The 18,424-nt window shown below is 39.7% G+C and overlaps 1 protein-coding gene across 2 annotated transcripts; it reads right to left on the bottom strand.

The window, feature by feature from the left end:
• Nucleotides 1–512: 512 nt before the first annotated feature.
• On the bottom strand, nucleotides 513–17,163 carry LOC148884328 (long-chain fatty acid transport protein 6). Of its 2 annotated transcripts, none has more exons than XM_089020517.1 (10): nucleotides 16,633–17,163; nucleotides 15,567–15,770; nucleotides 12,577–12,735; nucleotides 10,475–10,599; nucleotides 7,479–7,673; nucleotides 5,722–5,812; nucleotides 5,426–5,624; nucleotides 3,591–3,688; nucleotides 2,533–2,663; nucleotides 513–1,268 (listed from the first exon to the last, which is right to left on the bottom strand). In XM_089020517.1, the coding sequence occupies exons 1-10, from the start codon at nucleotides 17,105–17,107 to the stop codon at nucleotides 1,092–1,094; spliced, it is 1,854 nt and encodes a 617-aa protein (XP_088876643.1). In that variant the 5' UTR covers nucleotides 17,108–17,163; the 3' UTR covers nucleotides 513–1,091. The 2 variants fall into 2 exon arrangements, 1 of the variants encoding a protein (XP_088876643.1); XR_016118275.1 differs by having other exon boundaries at nucleotides 1,134–1,268; nucleotides 1,844–2,663.
• Nucleotides 17,164–18,424: the final 1,261 nt, after the last annotated feature.

Here is an 18,424-nt window from a genome sequence, read left to right as displayed (position 1 = left end):
AGAACGACTAAAAACGTGAATTGCACAATACAGATTCTTTGCAACGCATAAAACATAATAATAAAGTGCTTTCTCAAAAAAATTAAAAATATCTCAGCATTAAATCAGCTCGTAAGAATAATGCATGCATTTCCTATTTAAACTTGAATTACAGCACCTCCGCCAACCGAAACAAGGCCAGCTGACACCTCGATGTAGAGCCTTGGCTTTGTCGAACGACACTGCGAATAAGTCAAAGTTAGCTTTATTGTCAAATAAACCTGTACGTTGGTGACCAAACGAGGGTGTTGTATATACATATTCAATCCATAGTAGATGTTCGGCCCAGGATGCTGGCTGGTGCAGGTGCACCTGATGGCAACCTCTAGGTCAGGGGTGGGCGAACTTTTTGGCTCAGGGGCCACATTCATTTCTAAAATTCAAAAGGCGGGCCAGGTCAGCACAAAATATGGTACATATAAAAAACTGAATTTGTTTTTCAGTCTATATCAAGCATCAACAGAACAAAACCATGTAGTTATTAACATACATTTTTAATGAGGTCAGACAAATATGGTACAGTATATGTCCTGTATGAACATCCATGTATCTTAACAACATGCATGTTGCAACACAAGCAACAAAGTTCTATACTGCCCCAAAACTGCATCTTACAGTACAGGTGTATAACGAATTTTAAGAATATAGTACTGTATTGACAAAATAAGATTTTCAACGGACAGGTAGGACGGCGGAAAGAAATCATTGGCACCACCCTACCCAATCTCGAGTGCTTGCACACTGCAAGAAGACAAGGGCTTAGAAAATCCGACTGGACCCTCCGCACCCTTCCCACCACCTTTTCCAGCTACTCCCATCGAGGCAGGCGCTACCGATCCATGCGCACCAAATCCAGGAGACATTTAATCACATTATTTATTTCATAAAAATCTAATTTTGTGGAAAATCCATCGCAATCTTCAAAACCCATACCACATATTACAAGTTGTTTAAGAACACACTGATGTCATTGCTAAATACCTATTTTTCAATGAGTAAGTACTATTACTCAAATGTGATTCTTATTTCTCATCCGATAATTGTCCCAGTTACTATATTTTGATTTTTCCATGTATAATACCCTCATATCGAGACATGTTGAGGCGAAGATAGTCCTTCTGAGTGATATCTAAGAAATATAGGTCATCCTTTGTGATCTCTGGGTTAAATCCTTCCTTTACCAGCTTCCCCTTCTGGTGCTTAAAAGTCTCTGTCACGTCCATAGAGGTCTGGAAAAAAAAAAGCTGATTAAGAATGTGTAAAAAACGTCAATTCATATCTCTCTCTCTCTCTCTCTCTCTCTCTCTCTCTCTCTCTTTCTATATATATATATATATATATATATATATATATATATATATATATATATATATATATATATATATATATATATATATATATATATATATATATATATATACACAAAGAGAGAGAGTGAGAGAGAGAGAAAGATATATATACACAGTCCCTGACAAAAGTCTTGTCGCTTCTCCAAGTTGTAGGAACAACGAATAATAACTTGACTTGTAGTTGATCTATTGGAATCAGAAATGGCTTATATGAAAGGCAAAGCCCTCTAGATTATGCTTATTATACCAAAATAAAGTTTTGTATCATTCATTGAGTTTTATTATTTAATCAGGACAGAAAGGTCAGATTTTGCTTGGACAAAAGTCTTGTCGCATCTAAAAATAATGTAGACATTATACATATATTTCATTTTGAATACACAAATATGCTACAATAATTTCAGAACATAAAGTCATGATGCCTTAGAAAAAGAATTAATATCGTGTATGGTGACCTTGGAGGACTGCAATGACTCAATTAACTTATTGATGAAGTCATCTGAAATGGCAAAGAAAGCAGTCTTGCAGGACTTCCAGAGTTCATCGATATTCTTCGGTTTCATCTTCCAAGCCTCCTTCTTCATCTTACCCCAGACATGATTTTTCGTCTGTCTGGCCATATGTAAATGTATTGTTATTATTATTATTCACACACAAAGACAAACAACAGTCACTCTCACACTCATATGTAGTGACGATTTGTCGTGTTCAATCTGCCTGCCATGCATGTTTTTGGAATGTGGGAGGAAACCGGAGGACCCTGAGAAAACCCACGTGGGCTCAGGGAGAACATACAAACTCCACACAGGGAGGCCGGAGCGGGACGCGAACCGGCGACCTCTGCAATGTGAAGACGGCTTGCTAACCCCTCGACTACCGGGCCGCCTATACATACACGTCTATAGGAGACAGTCCAATCTCCTACATTGTACTTTCTGCACGTTTCTCCTTTTGTGATGTCTTAGCATTGATTTGTCTGTAGAAGTATAAACGTTATGTTTTTTGGAAAATATCCGGTGTGATGTAGTCTCACATTAATTTCACGATTAAAATTTTTTAATCCCGTTAAAATTAATGCTGATAATAATGGGTTAAAATGACAGCACGAGTAAAAATACAAATTGTGGTTGTGAAGGTGACATACCTGTATTCTGAGAAACCATGGCCAGGCAAATGAAGGTAGGGTTTCAACCAAGTGGTCATAGAGTTTTGGTCCAGGCAATGTGCACCCCTCTTTTAAAACAATAGCAGCCATGCCAACTCTACCTTCATATCCTGCAAAACGAAAAAGCCAGCATTTATCACCAATGGTCTAATCAGTAAAAGTAAACCAAACACAAAGGATTCCCGAAATAATGTCAGTAAGGTTCATTTGGTACAATGGTACACATGGGTTAACAATAACCTATAACATTTGGGGGATTTTAAATTAGCACCCCGCCCCCAAATTGGATTAAAAGAATAATACAATTGACTAAATAAAAGATTTTCTGGTTTACTGCAGAGGGGTCAAACTGTTGCATTAATTGTTATTAATTAATTACAACCGCAATAGCACATTCATGTTTAAGAGCATTAATCACATTTGTCTTATTTTTTTAATTTCTGCCTTTATTGTTTCTGTGGGTGGTTTCCTTTTTCAAATAGCCCTTTCGACGTATTGGTAGTTGTTAATTCCTGCCCCCTCCCCCCAACAAGGATCCTGCTAATTGCAGATGAGACACACCTAGGCCCTGGGCAGCCTACAAAATTTGCTGCTCAAGACTCACTCTCACTCATCTACTTGCCAAGACCAGACTTTTGGCCGTGTGGTTCGTTGCATTGACTACCTTCAATTCACTAATTATTTCATTAGAACCATTAGTCTCCCTTTTATGTTATTGGCTCTGCGATACCGTAACAGAATGAGATCCATAAATTACAGACTTAATTAATTGAAAAGTTAAAATTGAAAGTTTTGGATCGTGTGACAACCTGACATGATTTGACCAAACGCTTTGGGCGTTGATTCCGTTTTTACTCTATGTGGATTGTATTTGACGAGAAGTAATGTAGATGATGAAGACTTGGGTGATGGATAGTTGAAATCTTTCCCCCAAAAAACATAACAGAACATTATTTTTCACAAGATCTTGCTGTGATGCTCCTAATCTGTACAATATCATGTGCAAGTGCAGCAATGAACAAATCCATGTTACATACCTGGGACTGTGACTCCATAAACATTGGCCTCTTGAATAAATTTCAGGAAACATAAAACCTCAGAAACCTCCATAGTGGACACATTTTCTCCTTTCCACCTGTATCAGACATATCTTGAGATCTTTTTCTTCTTTCATTACATCCTCCATTAGATCTTTCTATGGTGGAGTTTTGATGCATGTCAAAATGCTACTGCAATGGTATCACTAATATTAACTCCAAAAGCTAGTCATCGAAGTTAAAAACAGACCACACACGAATCCAGCTCTAAAAAGCAGCTTGTGATTTTACATTATAGCTAGTTATATGTTTTCATATACCGTAATTTACGGACTAAAGAGCGCACTTGATTATAAGCCTCACGCAGTACATTTTTAAAGGAAAAAACATTTTGTACCTAAATAAACCGCACCGGTCTATAAGCTGTTTGTTTATAACGAAAGACGGTACACGGAAAATGTTTTCAAAGTTTTAATAATATACCTTAACTTTTCTTTCAAAACCGTGCCTGTTACACGGCAGCAACACAACAGGAATTACGGTAGTAACAAAGCCCTAACATGCCGGTAAGTCATTGAGACATGGTAGTAACACGTTACTCTCACCAACAGGGTTGGTTACAAAATGGTAGCAAGTTGCTGAGAGCAGTCCTCATGTTCTTCTTGTGCACTGAAATCATGGAAGTCAATTGAAATAGCGTCCGATATTCCTCGCCACACATGCTCTCATTTTCTCTTTCGTTGTCGCACTAAGTGTGACTTTTATCCTCACGTAAAGGCACTCCCAAGCTTGTGCTGTCCTCTCCGTCACGCAGCAGAGCGGCTTTTCAAAACCCGTTGGTGATGGTTGATTTTTTCTTACTGTTCCACGCTGTCAGGATGCACTGTCAGACTTGTGCAAAAGTTGCTCTTCGCATACAGCCAGTTTTTGTAAATGATTTCTCGCCGCTGGTCTTTCTTGCATCATCCTCAGCACATACAGTATATTCGCCATGTCTCACTCTTACCTTTAATGCTCGAGTGGCGGTTAGAATAAAATGCCTAAATTGGCCGCACTGTTGCATAACCCGCAGGGTTGAAAGCTTGTGACAAAAGTCACGGCTTATAGTGCGGAAATTACGGTAGGTAATGTTTTTTCTGTGGTGCTTTGTGTTGAGTAAATACACTGTGAATATAGTTACAACAAAATGCAGTATGAGCTTAATGGTATGACTATAAGGCTGCGTTACTAACTGAATTACTTTTTGAAAAAAGTCATTTGAAAGTACAGGTAACATCCGACGTGTTCGTTCTGACAAAACGGTCGTAAGTGGAAATGCATTCAAAATGGCCGACAGGATAGTATACGATGTCAATCTGTTGTTTTTAAGCAACATTCTCTATAGAATACTATTTTATGCACTGTATTATATTATATTTGGAAAACTTTTCATTCATTGAGGTGCATCTTATATTTTAGAAAACTTGTTATATATGGAAAATGCACCATTCATTGGGGGTGCACTTTATACTCTGCTGCGCCTTATATACTTTTAAACAGCAGTAACAGGAGGTAAAACAGTATAAAAATATGTTAAGAAATGTAGAGTATACACATCAACAATTTTAAATGTCATGAAAAATATGCCATAGTGACCAGGTGATAGGAAGAGATGTCACCATTTGAGTAGCCCATGGGCCTGTTTTAAAAGAAGTGAATTTGCGATGCAACATAGAAAATGTTTTGCAATGTTGCTGAAGTGATCAATTGAGAAAAGAGAAAACTGGCGGATACAAAGATGAAGAAGTCATTTGATGTGGAAAATATGTTCTGACACAAGTAACATTGACCAGTACCTGAAAGTGTCCCCAATGCGGTCATGAAAGTAAAGAAAATTTCTGTTGTCCTGCATCAGAAGGTCTCCAGTGTTAAAATAGATATCACCCATCACAAACACATCCTTGATCAATTTGTTCTCAGAATGGATCTTATTTCCAGCGTAACCCAAGAACGGGTTCATGACTGTCACAGGAGAGACCAGAATACCGGCATCACCTGCTCAAATAAAATAATCCAAAATGATGTGAGAGTAATAAAACACCTGCCAACATGAGAATGTCATAATGGTGTTCATACAAATTATGGAAATTACCTATTGATGCACGTAGACATCTTCCAGACGGTGTTCTGAACGGTTCATATGTTTGTGGGTCATATCTCAGGAGTTCAAATGGTACTGAAAGCTGAAGAATCACAACTGTTTTAGCACCAACCATCGAAACAATCATATTCTCAGTTTTTCCTGGGTACCCATTCAGTGGCAGCGGCTACTTCAGTGTTATCATGTTATCAGGTTACAGGTTATCATTATTGCCGCATGAAAAGGCTAAAAAATAACCACGTGAAAGTATGCAATGACGATTTCCAATTTTTTTGTGCGATATAAATTTCTAATACAACAGCTTATATTCTAATATTATCAATAACAAAAATCTTTTTGCTGTATTGTTACAAAGTGCTGAATAGAACATTTTCTGCAAAGAGTAAGATAAGCTACAAAACACCTCTGGGGTGATAAGAATGGAAGCTTTTTGAGCTTGCTCCTTGAAAATGATTATGACATACACTAGACCAGCGGTCGGGAACCTTTTTGACTAAGAGAGCCATAAAAGTAAAATATTTAGAAATGTTTTTCAGTGAGAGCCACACGCACACACACACACACACACACACACACACACACACACACACACGCACACACACACACACACACACACACACACACACACACACACACACACACACACACACACACACACACACACACACACACGCGCACACACACACACACACACAACACGCACGCAAGCAAGCACGCACACATGCGCGGCCACTTTTGAACAAAATGTCAGAATGTATTCTTTAAAATAACTTTGTGATAGTACTCACCATTAACATTAACTCATGATTGGTAAAGATCCAGCCAAACGATAGGAATCAAAGTCAACTTGCCGGATCCATACGAGAAGTTACCGCTAGCTAGCCTGCACACGGCTCATTAGCTTCCACACTTGCTTTCTACTGTCTCTCGCAGAAGTATATTGATACTAACGTTAGCATGGGGCTTGTCAAAGTGCCACTGACATCCGACTGTTTCATCGATGGTATTGTTTCATTACAAACATTGCAAATTAGAATCTGAACCTTTTCTCTCCACAAAGGCAAATCCTTCGGTTTGAAGTGTGCGATATTACTCGTCACTTTTTACTCGTCGAGCTTATTTAAAAGGGGTATTTACCTGTTTCAACAACAGCCAGTATTATCCAATCAAACTGCGCTTTCCGCAAACCTAGGTCAATATCATCCAATCAAAACTCCGCTTTCCCCAACTGCCGCCCAAACAGGAAACGAACAGTGAAAAAGCAAGAATATGTATTTAGTTTTATCGGCGAGCCAGATGTAATCATCAAAAGAGCCATATATGGCTCGCGAGCCATAGGTTCCCAACACCTGTACTAGACCAAGGGTGTCAAACTCATATTTTGCCGCAGGACACATTGTAGTTATGTTTTCGTCTCACAGGCCGTTATGAATTTTGGGAAGCCATTACAATGTTTAATGCCCTCCACATTACATATAGAGCGCACAACAAATACATTAATAACTAGTTTTAAAATTTGAAGTAAAATATAATGACTGTTGTGGTTTACATGCGACAATTTAAAATTTACGTTCAGACTTTAGCAAGCATCATGGAATTTCACAATGGTTCCAAATTTCACAAGTTTGATTGTGGCGGGCCAGATTTGTCCCCCGGGCCTTGACTTTGACAACTGTGCACTTGACAAATGATAAAGACAACAAAGAAATAACAAAAGAACCACCAAAATGAATTACTAAAAACCTGACCTTGTTGAAATAGCTTGCTCTCCCAATGGGTCCAACTTCATCAGTATAGTTGAGAAATCCAATGCTCGCCTCAGTTAAACCATAACCTTCTCTGACGGTGATTGTACAAAAGCGTTTGGCAAATGCCTTCCAAACATCTGATCGAAGCCCGCTGCCTGCTGCAAGCCAAACACTGTGACATTTCTCTTCTGGAACCTGCATACAAAGGAGATATATTTAAATTCAACTGATGTGTGTCCATATGCTTTTCAACATTGAGGAAAATGTGCCTTTCTTGTTGATTTGAATTTTTATAGGCCTGGTCCATTGCTGAATTAGTCATTGTTAAAACAATTCTCAGGGATGGCGAAAAGTGCATTGTTTGAACTCTAGAAATCCTTCTTCTTCTTTTCCTTTCGGCTTTTCCCTTCAGTGGTCACCACAGCGAATCAATGTCCTCTATCTAACCCGGTTTCGTGCATCCTCTTCTCTCACACCAGCTACCTTCATGTCCTCTTTGACAACATCCATCAACCTCCTCTTAGGTCTTCCTCTGTCTCCTGCCTGGCAGTGACACGCTTCTTCACCTCTTTTCCACAGTCTCCATTGCGCTGAACAGTTGACCTCAAGTACTTAAAATCCTCCACCTTATTTATCTCTTCTCCCTGTAGCATCACTCTTGTACTTGGATCCCTCTCATTCACACACATATATTCCGTCTTGCTGCCACTGATCTTCATTCCTCTCCTTTCCAGGGCATACCTCCACATCTTTAGTTTCTCCGCCACCTGTTCCCTCTCGCTTGTCTAACATCGTCTGTCAGCCTGTCCATCAACATAGCGAATAAGAAGGGGCTCAGAGCTGACCCCTGGTGGAGTCCCACCTCCACCTTGAATTCCTCCATCACACCGACAGCACACCTCACAGCTGTCTTACAGTCATGATACATGTCTTTCACCGCTTTGACATACTTCTCTGTCACTCCAGAATTCTTCATGCAATACCGCAGCGCTACCTCTGGACACCTAGTCATACACTTTCTCCAGATCTACAAAGACACGATGCAATTCCTTCTCTGTACTTCTCTATCAGCATTCTTACTCTTTGTTTGGCATGATGCCATACTGCTGCTCTTCTGATCTCCAGGCAAGTGCCAGATGAATTATGCATGATGAGAATCGGGGCCATTGTGAGTGCACACGCTTGCCGTTTTTGTATATTTGTGCATAGGCAATTGCTCATGATTGTCTTTTTTCCAACGCCTTCGTCCCTGCCCAGCCGGGCTCCACATTTTGATCCGTGGACCACTTGATCTGCACCTAGTGATGGGTCCATGAGGCCTCATGAAGCGTATTGACACAATGACTCACTGTGTCGATACTTTGCTGATGACCACTGACATCTGCTGGACTGCAAGAATTGCTGCAGACAATCCACTTGACAGACAGATTTGATGACCAAGTGTACACAATATCATCCACATCCATGCTTTCATATTGCATCATTCAATGTGTTTCATCCATCCATCCGTTTTCCAGACCGCTTAATCCACCTCACATTTTGGATGACAGATTACCTCACAAATCAACCACAGTACATGAGGGTAAAGAACTGTGAGTCAGAGAAGCTTCTCTGCAGCACTGGAGTGTCGCAGGGGACAGTCCTGGCTCCAACTTCTGCGTGTCAGTCTCAAATCCACCCTACACAAATTAAATGTTTCTCCCTCACAAGTAAGAATTCCACTGTGTCCCCCTCCCTTCAGGTAAAGACCCTGAGTGGCATTATCGATAGCTCACCATTTTGCCGCTACCCTATAAATAACATAACCATATTTCCACCCATGTAACATCAATCGTCTCCGTCCCTCTCTCACCCCTCATCTCTTGCCTCGATTATTGCAACTCACTTCTTCTTGGTGTCCATCACAAATTTCTCCATAATCCCGTATTGTCTTTATTGGACAAAGAAATTGTCTCCGGTAGTACACGCTGCTCTAAACTTCAACTAGTTCAAAATGCCTCAGCACCCAAGATCACAAGAACCCCTTCCTTTCACCATATCACCACTGTCCTCCGACAGCTCCACTGGCTCCTTGTCAAACTTAGAATCAACATCAAAATACTTGTATGTACATTTAAAGCCATCCATAAACTTACCCCCCACCACCCAATCTGTCTGACCTTGTTCAAATTTCCATTCCCTCTCGTTCCCCAAAGTACTCATCCTCCCCCGACCTCTGTATACCCTATGCCTAAGCATGGTGGTGTGCAGAGCTTTCGGCCACTCTGCCCACACACTCTGGAACTCACTTCCACCCAACATATGTAATATTGATTCTCGTTCCTACCGACTGCTGTCAGGCTTTGCAATTCTCAATGATCACATGTGAAAAAAGAAGACAAAAAAACAACTGGACAATTGTAAATATGGGTTGATGCAATATATCAATATGCCTTTGATACTTGCACTATGTGTACAGTACAAAAAATTGTACTGAGTACAGTACAGTTTTTTATGAAACTGTTGACATTTTTATTTATTATGCTCAGAATATATTATTTTCTATCCCCCCCCCCCCCTATCCTCTTTCAAATTGCTGCTGTGGACTGCAAATTTCCCCATTGTGGGACGAATAAAGGTTTTCTGATTCTGATTCTCACCTTCAATTCCTCTCTGAAAATTCACCTATTTAAAATCACATTCTCACTGTAAATAAATATCTTTGCTCTTTTATTATGTATAATTTTATTTTATTATTCTTGTCTTTGTAATGGTACAGTCTCCTCGATATTTTTGAAAAGTGCTTACAAATAAAATGTATTATTATTATTATTAAATAATAATTTATATAAGGTGCAGGGTCATCTTTTGAAGAAAATGAAGGCTTTTTGGTGTGCCTTATTACGTGGAAAATAAAATACTGTGTAAATATTGTGTTAATATTAATTCCCCTGGAGCTCTATTGTGTAACAAGGCACAAATCAGAGTGAAAAAAGTTTGTTAAAATGTCATCTTACCACGCGATGGTTGACCAGATATCGACAGAGCTCTCCAATGTATTGCACCACTGTCACATTGTATTTCACACAGTCCTTCCAAAAATGACTGGCTGAAAACTTCTTCTTTAAAACACAAGTTGCACCTTTGAAACAAATGAATAAAAACAGGTTAGACAAGTAGCATAGAACTATAAATTCTGATGTAAATACAGTAGTTTTCGCGCTCCATTTTGGGTGCGTGCCAGTCTAATCCATACATTTTACTGTTCGTAATTGTAATCTGTTATTTCATCTCCTGTATTTTCTGGACTATAATTCGCTCTGTGGTAAAAATCGCACAGCCATTAAATGCATAATAAAGAGGGGAAAAAATAAATATATGTCCCACTGGTGTATAAGTTGCTTTTTGGGGTGACATTTATTCGATTAAATTCAACGACAAGAACAGACATGTCAAAATAAAAATAAGAGACAACTACACGCTGTAGGATATGATAATTTTACATGACATATTAACAAGAGAACGTGCCCTGGTGTGTTCATGTAACATGACGAATTATTCAGATAATTACAGCCTAATAAACAAACTAACAATGTTATCACACCTTCAGTGTCACTCTAAACCACTAAATCCAATTAAATCTTCATCCTTGTCACTTTTAAACAAATCTGTGCAGGTAGAATCAGAATCATCTTTCTTGCCAACTATGTAGAACACACAAGGAATTTGTCTCCGGTAAAACACGATGCACTCGTATCATCATAACCAAAAATTGCAAAGATGCACTACGCAGTTCTATTAGGGTTACTGTTTATAGAGTTAAAGGGCAACCGACGTCACTTTTTTGTTTTTTAACTGACATCAGAAAAACATTTTATAGCATCTAAAATACCCAAAACACGCAGTATGATATTTTTATTCAAATGCAAAACACCAATAAAAATGACTTAAAGTGTCCAAAATCTGCAAAAAAATTGAGCTGCGATTGGGCATTTTCAGAAAGTCCTGCCCCCAGTTCGTGACGTCACGCCAAGACGTCTTGCATTGCTGGAGAATCCAAACAATGGCTTCAGATTCGGAGAATATGCTTTCTTGTTACAAATTCAGTTATGAATATGATTCAAATAGTTCTGAAGAGGAACGCATACATGTTTGCCATCGATTAAAGAAGTCCTTCGGTGTCATTTTGAGGCATCTGGACTGCAACGTAACGTCACACAAAAGAGGCAGAAAAATGGCGACCAGCTCCTATGAGGAATGAATCAGCCCGTTTCCACAGGCTGATAAATTCCTTCCATGGAGCTTGGACTCCCTCTGCTGGCGGCTTCTGGCGGCAACACAAGGTTTTAAAAAAAACTGTACAGCAAAACACATTGACGTGATGGAAAGACGCTACAATGCATCTTTTTTACGGTCAGGAGGAGGTCCTTTTCTGACGTCACGTACGGACTCGTCACCAACTCAAAAACACGACTTCCGGAATATTCAGCGCGAGTCTTAAAACGTAAAATATAGCTATATGCGGTGGAATCTTATTAAAATACACCCAGTAGAAGTCATTTGAAGCCATTTTACAAATTATGGACACAACTTGTCCGGAGACGTCGGTTGTCCTTTAAGGGCTTGGGGGAAGGTGTTCAAATGTCTGCTGGATTTGGTACGAAAATGTGGTGCTTCATCTTCTACATTGCCAACATCAGACTCATTATCGAATTACCAACATAGGCCTAGATCGTTCTCTTTCGGCTTAATGTAATAATAAAGTGGAATTATATAACAATGTGTTAATGATTTTACACGCAAATTGCTCCAGAGTATAAGTCGCACCCTGAACAAAACAAAAAAATGTGACTTTAGAGTCAGGAAAATACAATATACAGTACTGTACATCGTATTATTATGACACAAATTGAAGGAATTTTTTGAGCAGCTCAAAAAACAGACCTTGGTCTTAGTGTTTTCTTTTCTAAATGAAGGTTTTGATTGGTTGGTTGGTTATGGTTGGTTGGTTGATTGATTGATTCTTTGTTGCACACCATACAGAGCAAACCACACACATGCAGACATGCAAGGGCAGTGTGACACCTTAGATTTGCCTCCTGTTCTCAGACGTACATACCAAGTTGTATGCATCCTCCAATACCTAACAGTGAAGCAGACATGTGGTAAAGAGGAAGGGTGATATAGATGATGTCATCAGATGTAGCTCCGCACATCTGAAAGAATGCCATACTCATAATGGCTTTAATATGACTCACACGTGCTGCCTTTGGGAAACCTGGCAAGAAAGGGATATCATTAACAATTAAAATAAACCGGTTGACTTCTAACTATCCAAACAGTGCACTGTGTGAAGTATCACATTTATGAACTGGTTCCACTCCGTGAGATGATGGCAGTTGAAGATTTTACAATGCTAACATACAGACTAAACAGGCAGATAAGAGACATGTATATTTAGTATTCACATTTGTACCCCTTGAACTTTCTAGTTCTGGTAACATTATAAAATCAAACCTACAAAGTAGTAAATAAGTGTGAATAGAAGGAAAATGATTTCAAATTATTTTTGATAAAATAAGAAAAAATGAGTAAAATATGGCATGGAGGAAGTGTTCAACCTTCTTGAGTCAATTCATTGAAGAATTCTCGTGAGCTGAATTTACAATTTCAGGTCTTAGTGTATGTTTCTACGAGCTTTCACATTCTCAAACATATTTTGAAACCCAGTGTTCCTGCAGAGCAGCTCAAGACCTGTCAAAATGAATAATCGTCTGTGAATAGCAATTCATTATTTAAATTATGATTTGAAGATTCTTAATGGGATTTACGTCTGAATATGCTTTGAGCTACATCATGAAATACAAAAAAAACATTAAGAATTGTGGTCGTACCATGACAAAATGGCAAAATATGATCACAGCATAAACACATTTGAAAGCCGTAGTTATAGATGTGAGTGTTTCATTTTAATCAATGAATGAATCCATTAAAAATGGATTCATTCATTTATTTAAAATGGAAGAGAGTAGACAGAAAGACAGAAGTACATGGAGATTCAGCGCACAGTGAAATTAAATGTGGCAAAGGCCAAACAGAGATTGATCTTTACGGGGTGGCGAGACAGAGACAAAGATAATATGGATGTGCAGCAGGTTCAGAAAACCTTTATTCGTCCCACAATGGGGAAATTGGCAGTCCACAGCAGCAATTTGAAAGGAGGTGGGGTAGGGGTGAAAGGATAAAAAAAAGAGATTCTAAGCATAGTAAAATAAAAATGTCAACTGTATACTATAAATGTGCAAAACCGTTTCATAAAAAAACTGTACATAGTGCAAGTATCAAGAAAGGCATATTGATATATGTAGCTATATTGCATCAACCCATCTTTACAGTACAAGTGTCCATTTTGTTTAGGTTAGGGTGATTAAAGATAGAGATGGCTATGTATTAAATGTTACCAGCCGTGTGATGGCAAGATTGAAAGAGCACTTTGAAGGATTGGTGAATGAGGAAAATAAGAAGGAACAAAGAGTAGAAGATGTGACTGGTGTGGCCCAGGACGTAGCAAAGATTAACAAGGATGAAGTGAGGAGGGCACTGAAGAGGAGGAAGGGTGGAAAGGCACTCTGGTCGGATGATTTACCATTGGAGGTATGGAAGTGTCCAGGAGAGGTAGCAGTGGTGTTTCTGACTCGGTTGTTCAACAAGATCTTAGATGATGAGAAGATGCCTGACGAATGGAGGCAAAGTGGACTGGTGCCAATTTTAAGAACAACAGAGATGTGCAGAGTTTTAGTAACTACAGAGGAATAAAGTTGATGAGCCATACAATGAAACTCTGGGAAAGAGTAGTTGAAGCAAGACTAAGAGCAGAAGTGAACATTTGTGAGCAGCAGTATGGCTTCATGCAAAAAAAAGTATGTCAGATGCAGTGTTTGCTTTAAGAATGCTGATAGAGAAGTACAGAGAAGGTCACAGGGAACTGCATTGTGTCTGTAGATCAGGAGAAAGCATATGACAGAGTCCCCAGAGAAGAGATATGGTATTGAATGAGGAAGTCTGGAGTGACAGAAAAGTATCTCAGAGCGGCACAAGACATGTATCATGACTGTAAGACAGCTGTCAGTGTGACGGAGGAATTTGAGGTGGAGGTGGTACTCCATCAAGGGTCATCTCTGAGCCCCTTCTTATTCACTATGGTGATGGACAGGCTGACAGACGATGTTAGACAAGAATCTCCTTGGACCATGATGTTTGCGGATGACATTGTGATCTGCAGAAACAGCAGGGATCAGGTGGAAGAGAAACGAGAGAGGTGGAGTGGAGTTTTGCCCTGGAACGGAGAGGAATCAAGGTCAGTCGCAGCAAGACGGAATATACGTGTGAATGAGAGGGACCCAAGTACAAGAACGAGGTTACAGGGAGAATATATGAAGAAGATGATGATTTTAAGTACTTGGGGTCAACTGTACAGAGCAATGCTGAGTGTGTGTGAGAGATGTGAAGAAGCATGTACAGGCGGGCGGGATGCCTGGAGAAAAATGTCAGGTGTAATGTGTGATAGAAGAGTTTCAGCTAAGATGAAAGGAAAGGTTTATAAAACTGGGGTGAGACCAGCCATGATGTTTGGACTGGAGACAGTGCAGTTGAAGAAAAGAAAGGAAACGGAGCTTGAGGTAGCAGAGCTGAAGAAGTTGAGGTTTTCTTTGGGAGTGACCAGGTTGGATAGGATCGGGAATGAGTTTATCAGAGGGACAACTCATATTAGAGGCTTTGGAAAGAAAGTCAGAGAGACCAGACTGAGATGGTTTGGACATGTCCAGAGGGGATGGAATATATTGGAAGAAGGATGCTGAGACCGAAAGTAAGACCAAAGAGGAGGTAGATGGATGTTGTCAAAGAGGACACGAAGGTAGGTGGTTTGAGAGAAGAGGATGCAGAAAACGGGGTTAGACGGACGACATTGATTCACTATGGCAACCCCTGAAGGGAAAAGTCGAAAGGAGAAGAATGAACCTATTTAAAATAGATAGTGCTTGTTTTTATACATCATATATACATTTATATTTGAGACATAGTTTAGAGGGCTAAATATTCATGTCATACCTGTGGTCCCTGATGTAAATATGAAGAGGAAATTGGACATAATGTCAACTTTGAGTGGCCCATATTTGTTTTCTGTTGACATGTTCTCTACCTTATCGAGTAAAGTGATGAAATCCTCATGAAGTGGTGAGTGATGTGCTACCCATATAGATATGTTGTCTTTCTGCAGGTCAGGTAGGATTACTTTGACCAAATGATCCAAACCTGCAAAAAAAGAATCAATGAGCAAATGTAGTTGTTTTCATTGTTCTCAACTCTAATAAAAACATAGACATGAACATAACTATAAATATTTCCACTGACAAGATTAATAACAGAACATAGAAGCATTGCAGGTTTTAGCCATAATTACGGTAAAACACAACACAAACGAGCAACAATGTTAAATAGGATTCCGTGTATATTTGCTTTTTTGATTTTCCCGATGGGCCAGTGATTAGAGCATTGGCCTCACAGTTGTGGGTTCAATACTCGCTCCTGCGACCCTGTATGGAGTTTGCATGTTCTCCCCGGGCCTGAGTGGGGTTTCTCCAGGTCCTCTGGTTTCTCCCACATTCCAAAAACATTAATGGAAGGCTGATTGAGCACTCCAAATTATCCCTAGGTGTCAGTCTGAGTGCAAATGTTTGTTCGTTTCTGTGTGCCGTGCGATTGGCTGGCAACCAATTCAGGGTGCCCCTGCCTGGTGCCCGAAGATGGCTGGGATAGGCTCCAGCACCACCCTGCGACCCTGATGAGGATAAAATGGCCTGGAAAATGGATGGATGGATGAATTTATAGAAGCCGTTTAATGTATAATTCACAATTTTCCAAAGTATAAAAGGGTTCTTGGGTTCTCCAATATTAATATGATTTAAAATAAACTTTTCAGTGTTCACCCAGGGTAACAATGAAACTGTTTTCGCTAGCATGAAACGTTGATAAATTGGAAAAATAAGGATAATGTGAACTCAATACAGTATTAATATGTGAAATTACACATTGTTTAAAAAACAGTTAATCCAGTTTGCATTGAGGCTTGAAGCTGGTAAAAAGCGATGTCCAATTGAGACGAAATGTGTAGTACCTGCGCCCACAACAAGGGTTTTAGCTCCACAGCTCTCAATGCAGTGAAGCAAAGACTTGGCTTTGATGTTCGTGTTGAGAAAGGCGACTTCACAACCCAGTTTACTCAGTCCCAGCCACACACAAATAAAATCCGGGTCATTGCACATCAAGAGAGCAACGACGTTTCCTTGTTTCAAAGGTGCCTCTCTGAAAGCGTTGGCGAACTGATTACTTCTTCGGTCCACATCTTGGTAGGTTAGCATCTGGTTTTCAAATATAATGAAGGGCTTGTTCGGGGTTCTATTAGCCTGCAGGAGAAAGCAGTCCAAATATGTCACGATTCCTTCCTGCATGCGAGCTTGCAATGACTTTCTATACATCCGGAGTTTCAAATAATACTTTAAATCCACCCACAAAAAGGGATAATATGTTCTCTGATATAAAAGAAGAGGTAGCAATGCGCCCAAAACAGTTGTAAACAGAAAAGTTAACATCGTGTGAAAATCCGACTTGCTGCAAAAAAAGTTTGCAAGCAGCAGCGATGGTTGGAGGAAAGCAGCAACTATTGGAGTTCCAAAGGAACCAATCAGTGGTCAGAATGCAACGGCGCAGTCTTCAAATCGCAATAACATTGAGAAACATTTTAGAACACCCAGACACAGATACACAACGCAGCTTTCACATCTCAGGAACAGTATAAATAAATACATAATAAAAAATAAAAATGGCATCAATATCGTAATTTCCGGACTAAAAAACGCACCTGATTATAAGCATCACCCAGGACATTTTTAAAGAACAAACCATTTTGTACATACGTAAACCGCACGTTTATAAAAAAAAGACAGAAAGTTTGTTTATATAAAAACAGAAAGTTTTCAAAGTTTTAATAGCATACCTTAACTTCTCTTTCAAAACAGTGCCTGTAACGCGGCAGCAACACACATGCATTACTGAGAATGAAACATAACAAGTCACCGAGACACGGAGGAAATACGTTAGAAGACTTGTGCTTTTTTTGTTTTTGATAAACCGTTTCTCGACGCCCACTGAACTCTGACGGCCACTTGAAATGCACTATTCACACGCTTAGTTACCACAGTTACAATAACTTGCATCTTCCTCGGCACATATATTCGCCATGTCTCACTCTTACCTGTAGCGCTCGAGCGCCTCATGGCGGCCGTTAGAAAAAAATGCATAAATTGGCCGCATCGTTGCATAAACCGCAGGGTTTAAAGCTTGTGACAAAAGTCGCGGTTTATAGTCCGGAAATTACGGTAACAACATAAATACGTACAACATAAATAAAGAGAGGGAGAGAGACAGAGAGAGCGAAGGAGGGAGGCAGGTAGGCCCAAAAAAACATCCTGTTATCCATGCATTGAACTATATTTTATTGGCAAGAAAGACACTGAGCCCTTTGGGGGGAAAGGGTAAATAGGAAAAATATATATAAATAAAGTAAATATATGTACGTAAATACATAAATATGTAAATAAATGTGTGTTATTCTCAATAACAAACTTGACTGGTCTATGTAGCATATGTCACACTGCTACATAACATTGTGACAGTGTTGAAAAGCAGCGGTGACGTCACGCCCGCAAGTAGACGAACATGGCGCCACAATAAAGACGTTGACAAAGCAAGTCTTCTCTCGTTCCTCCGGTCATAACATTGGCGACGCAGGTCCCCTCCCCTCGTTCTTCGAGCTTCCCGGAGAGCCACCTGTCTTGTGGTCCCGCTGGTATGACTCTTTCACGACATATCTGACGGCGATCGGACTAAATGAGGCAAGCGATGCACGG

Source organism: Hippocampus bargibanti, linkage group LG18 (assembly GCF_051943395.1).
Source record: "Hippocampus bargibanti isolate YZ-2025 linkage group LG18, ASM5194339v1, whole genome shotgun sequence".
NCBI lineage: Eukaryota > Metazoa > Chordata > Actinopteri > Syngnathiformes > Syngnathidae > Hippocampus > Hippocampus bargibanti.
This window is presented reverse-complemented; position numbering and strand designations above follow the sequence as displayed.

Excerpts from the sequence above, each read along its gene's own strand:
- LOC148884328 (XM_089020517.1), bottom strand. The coding sequence starts at position 17,107 with ATGTTAACTTTTCTGTTTACAACTGTTTTGGGCGCATTGCTACCTCTT. Across the intron at positions 7,674-10,474 it reads ATCTGGTCAACCATCGCGTG|GTTCCAGAAGAGAAATGTCA; the intron begins GTAAGATGACAT and ends CTTTGTATGCAG. Across the intron at positions 5,625-5,721 it reads ATGTCTACGTGCATCAATAG|GTGATGCCGGTATTCTGGTC; the intron begins GTAATTTCCATA and ends TTATTTGAGCAG.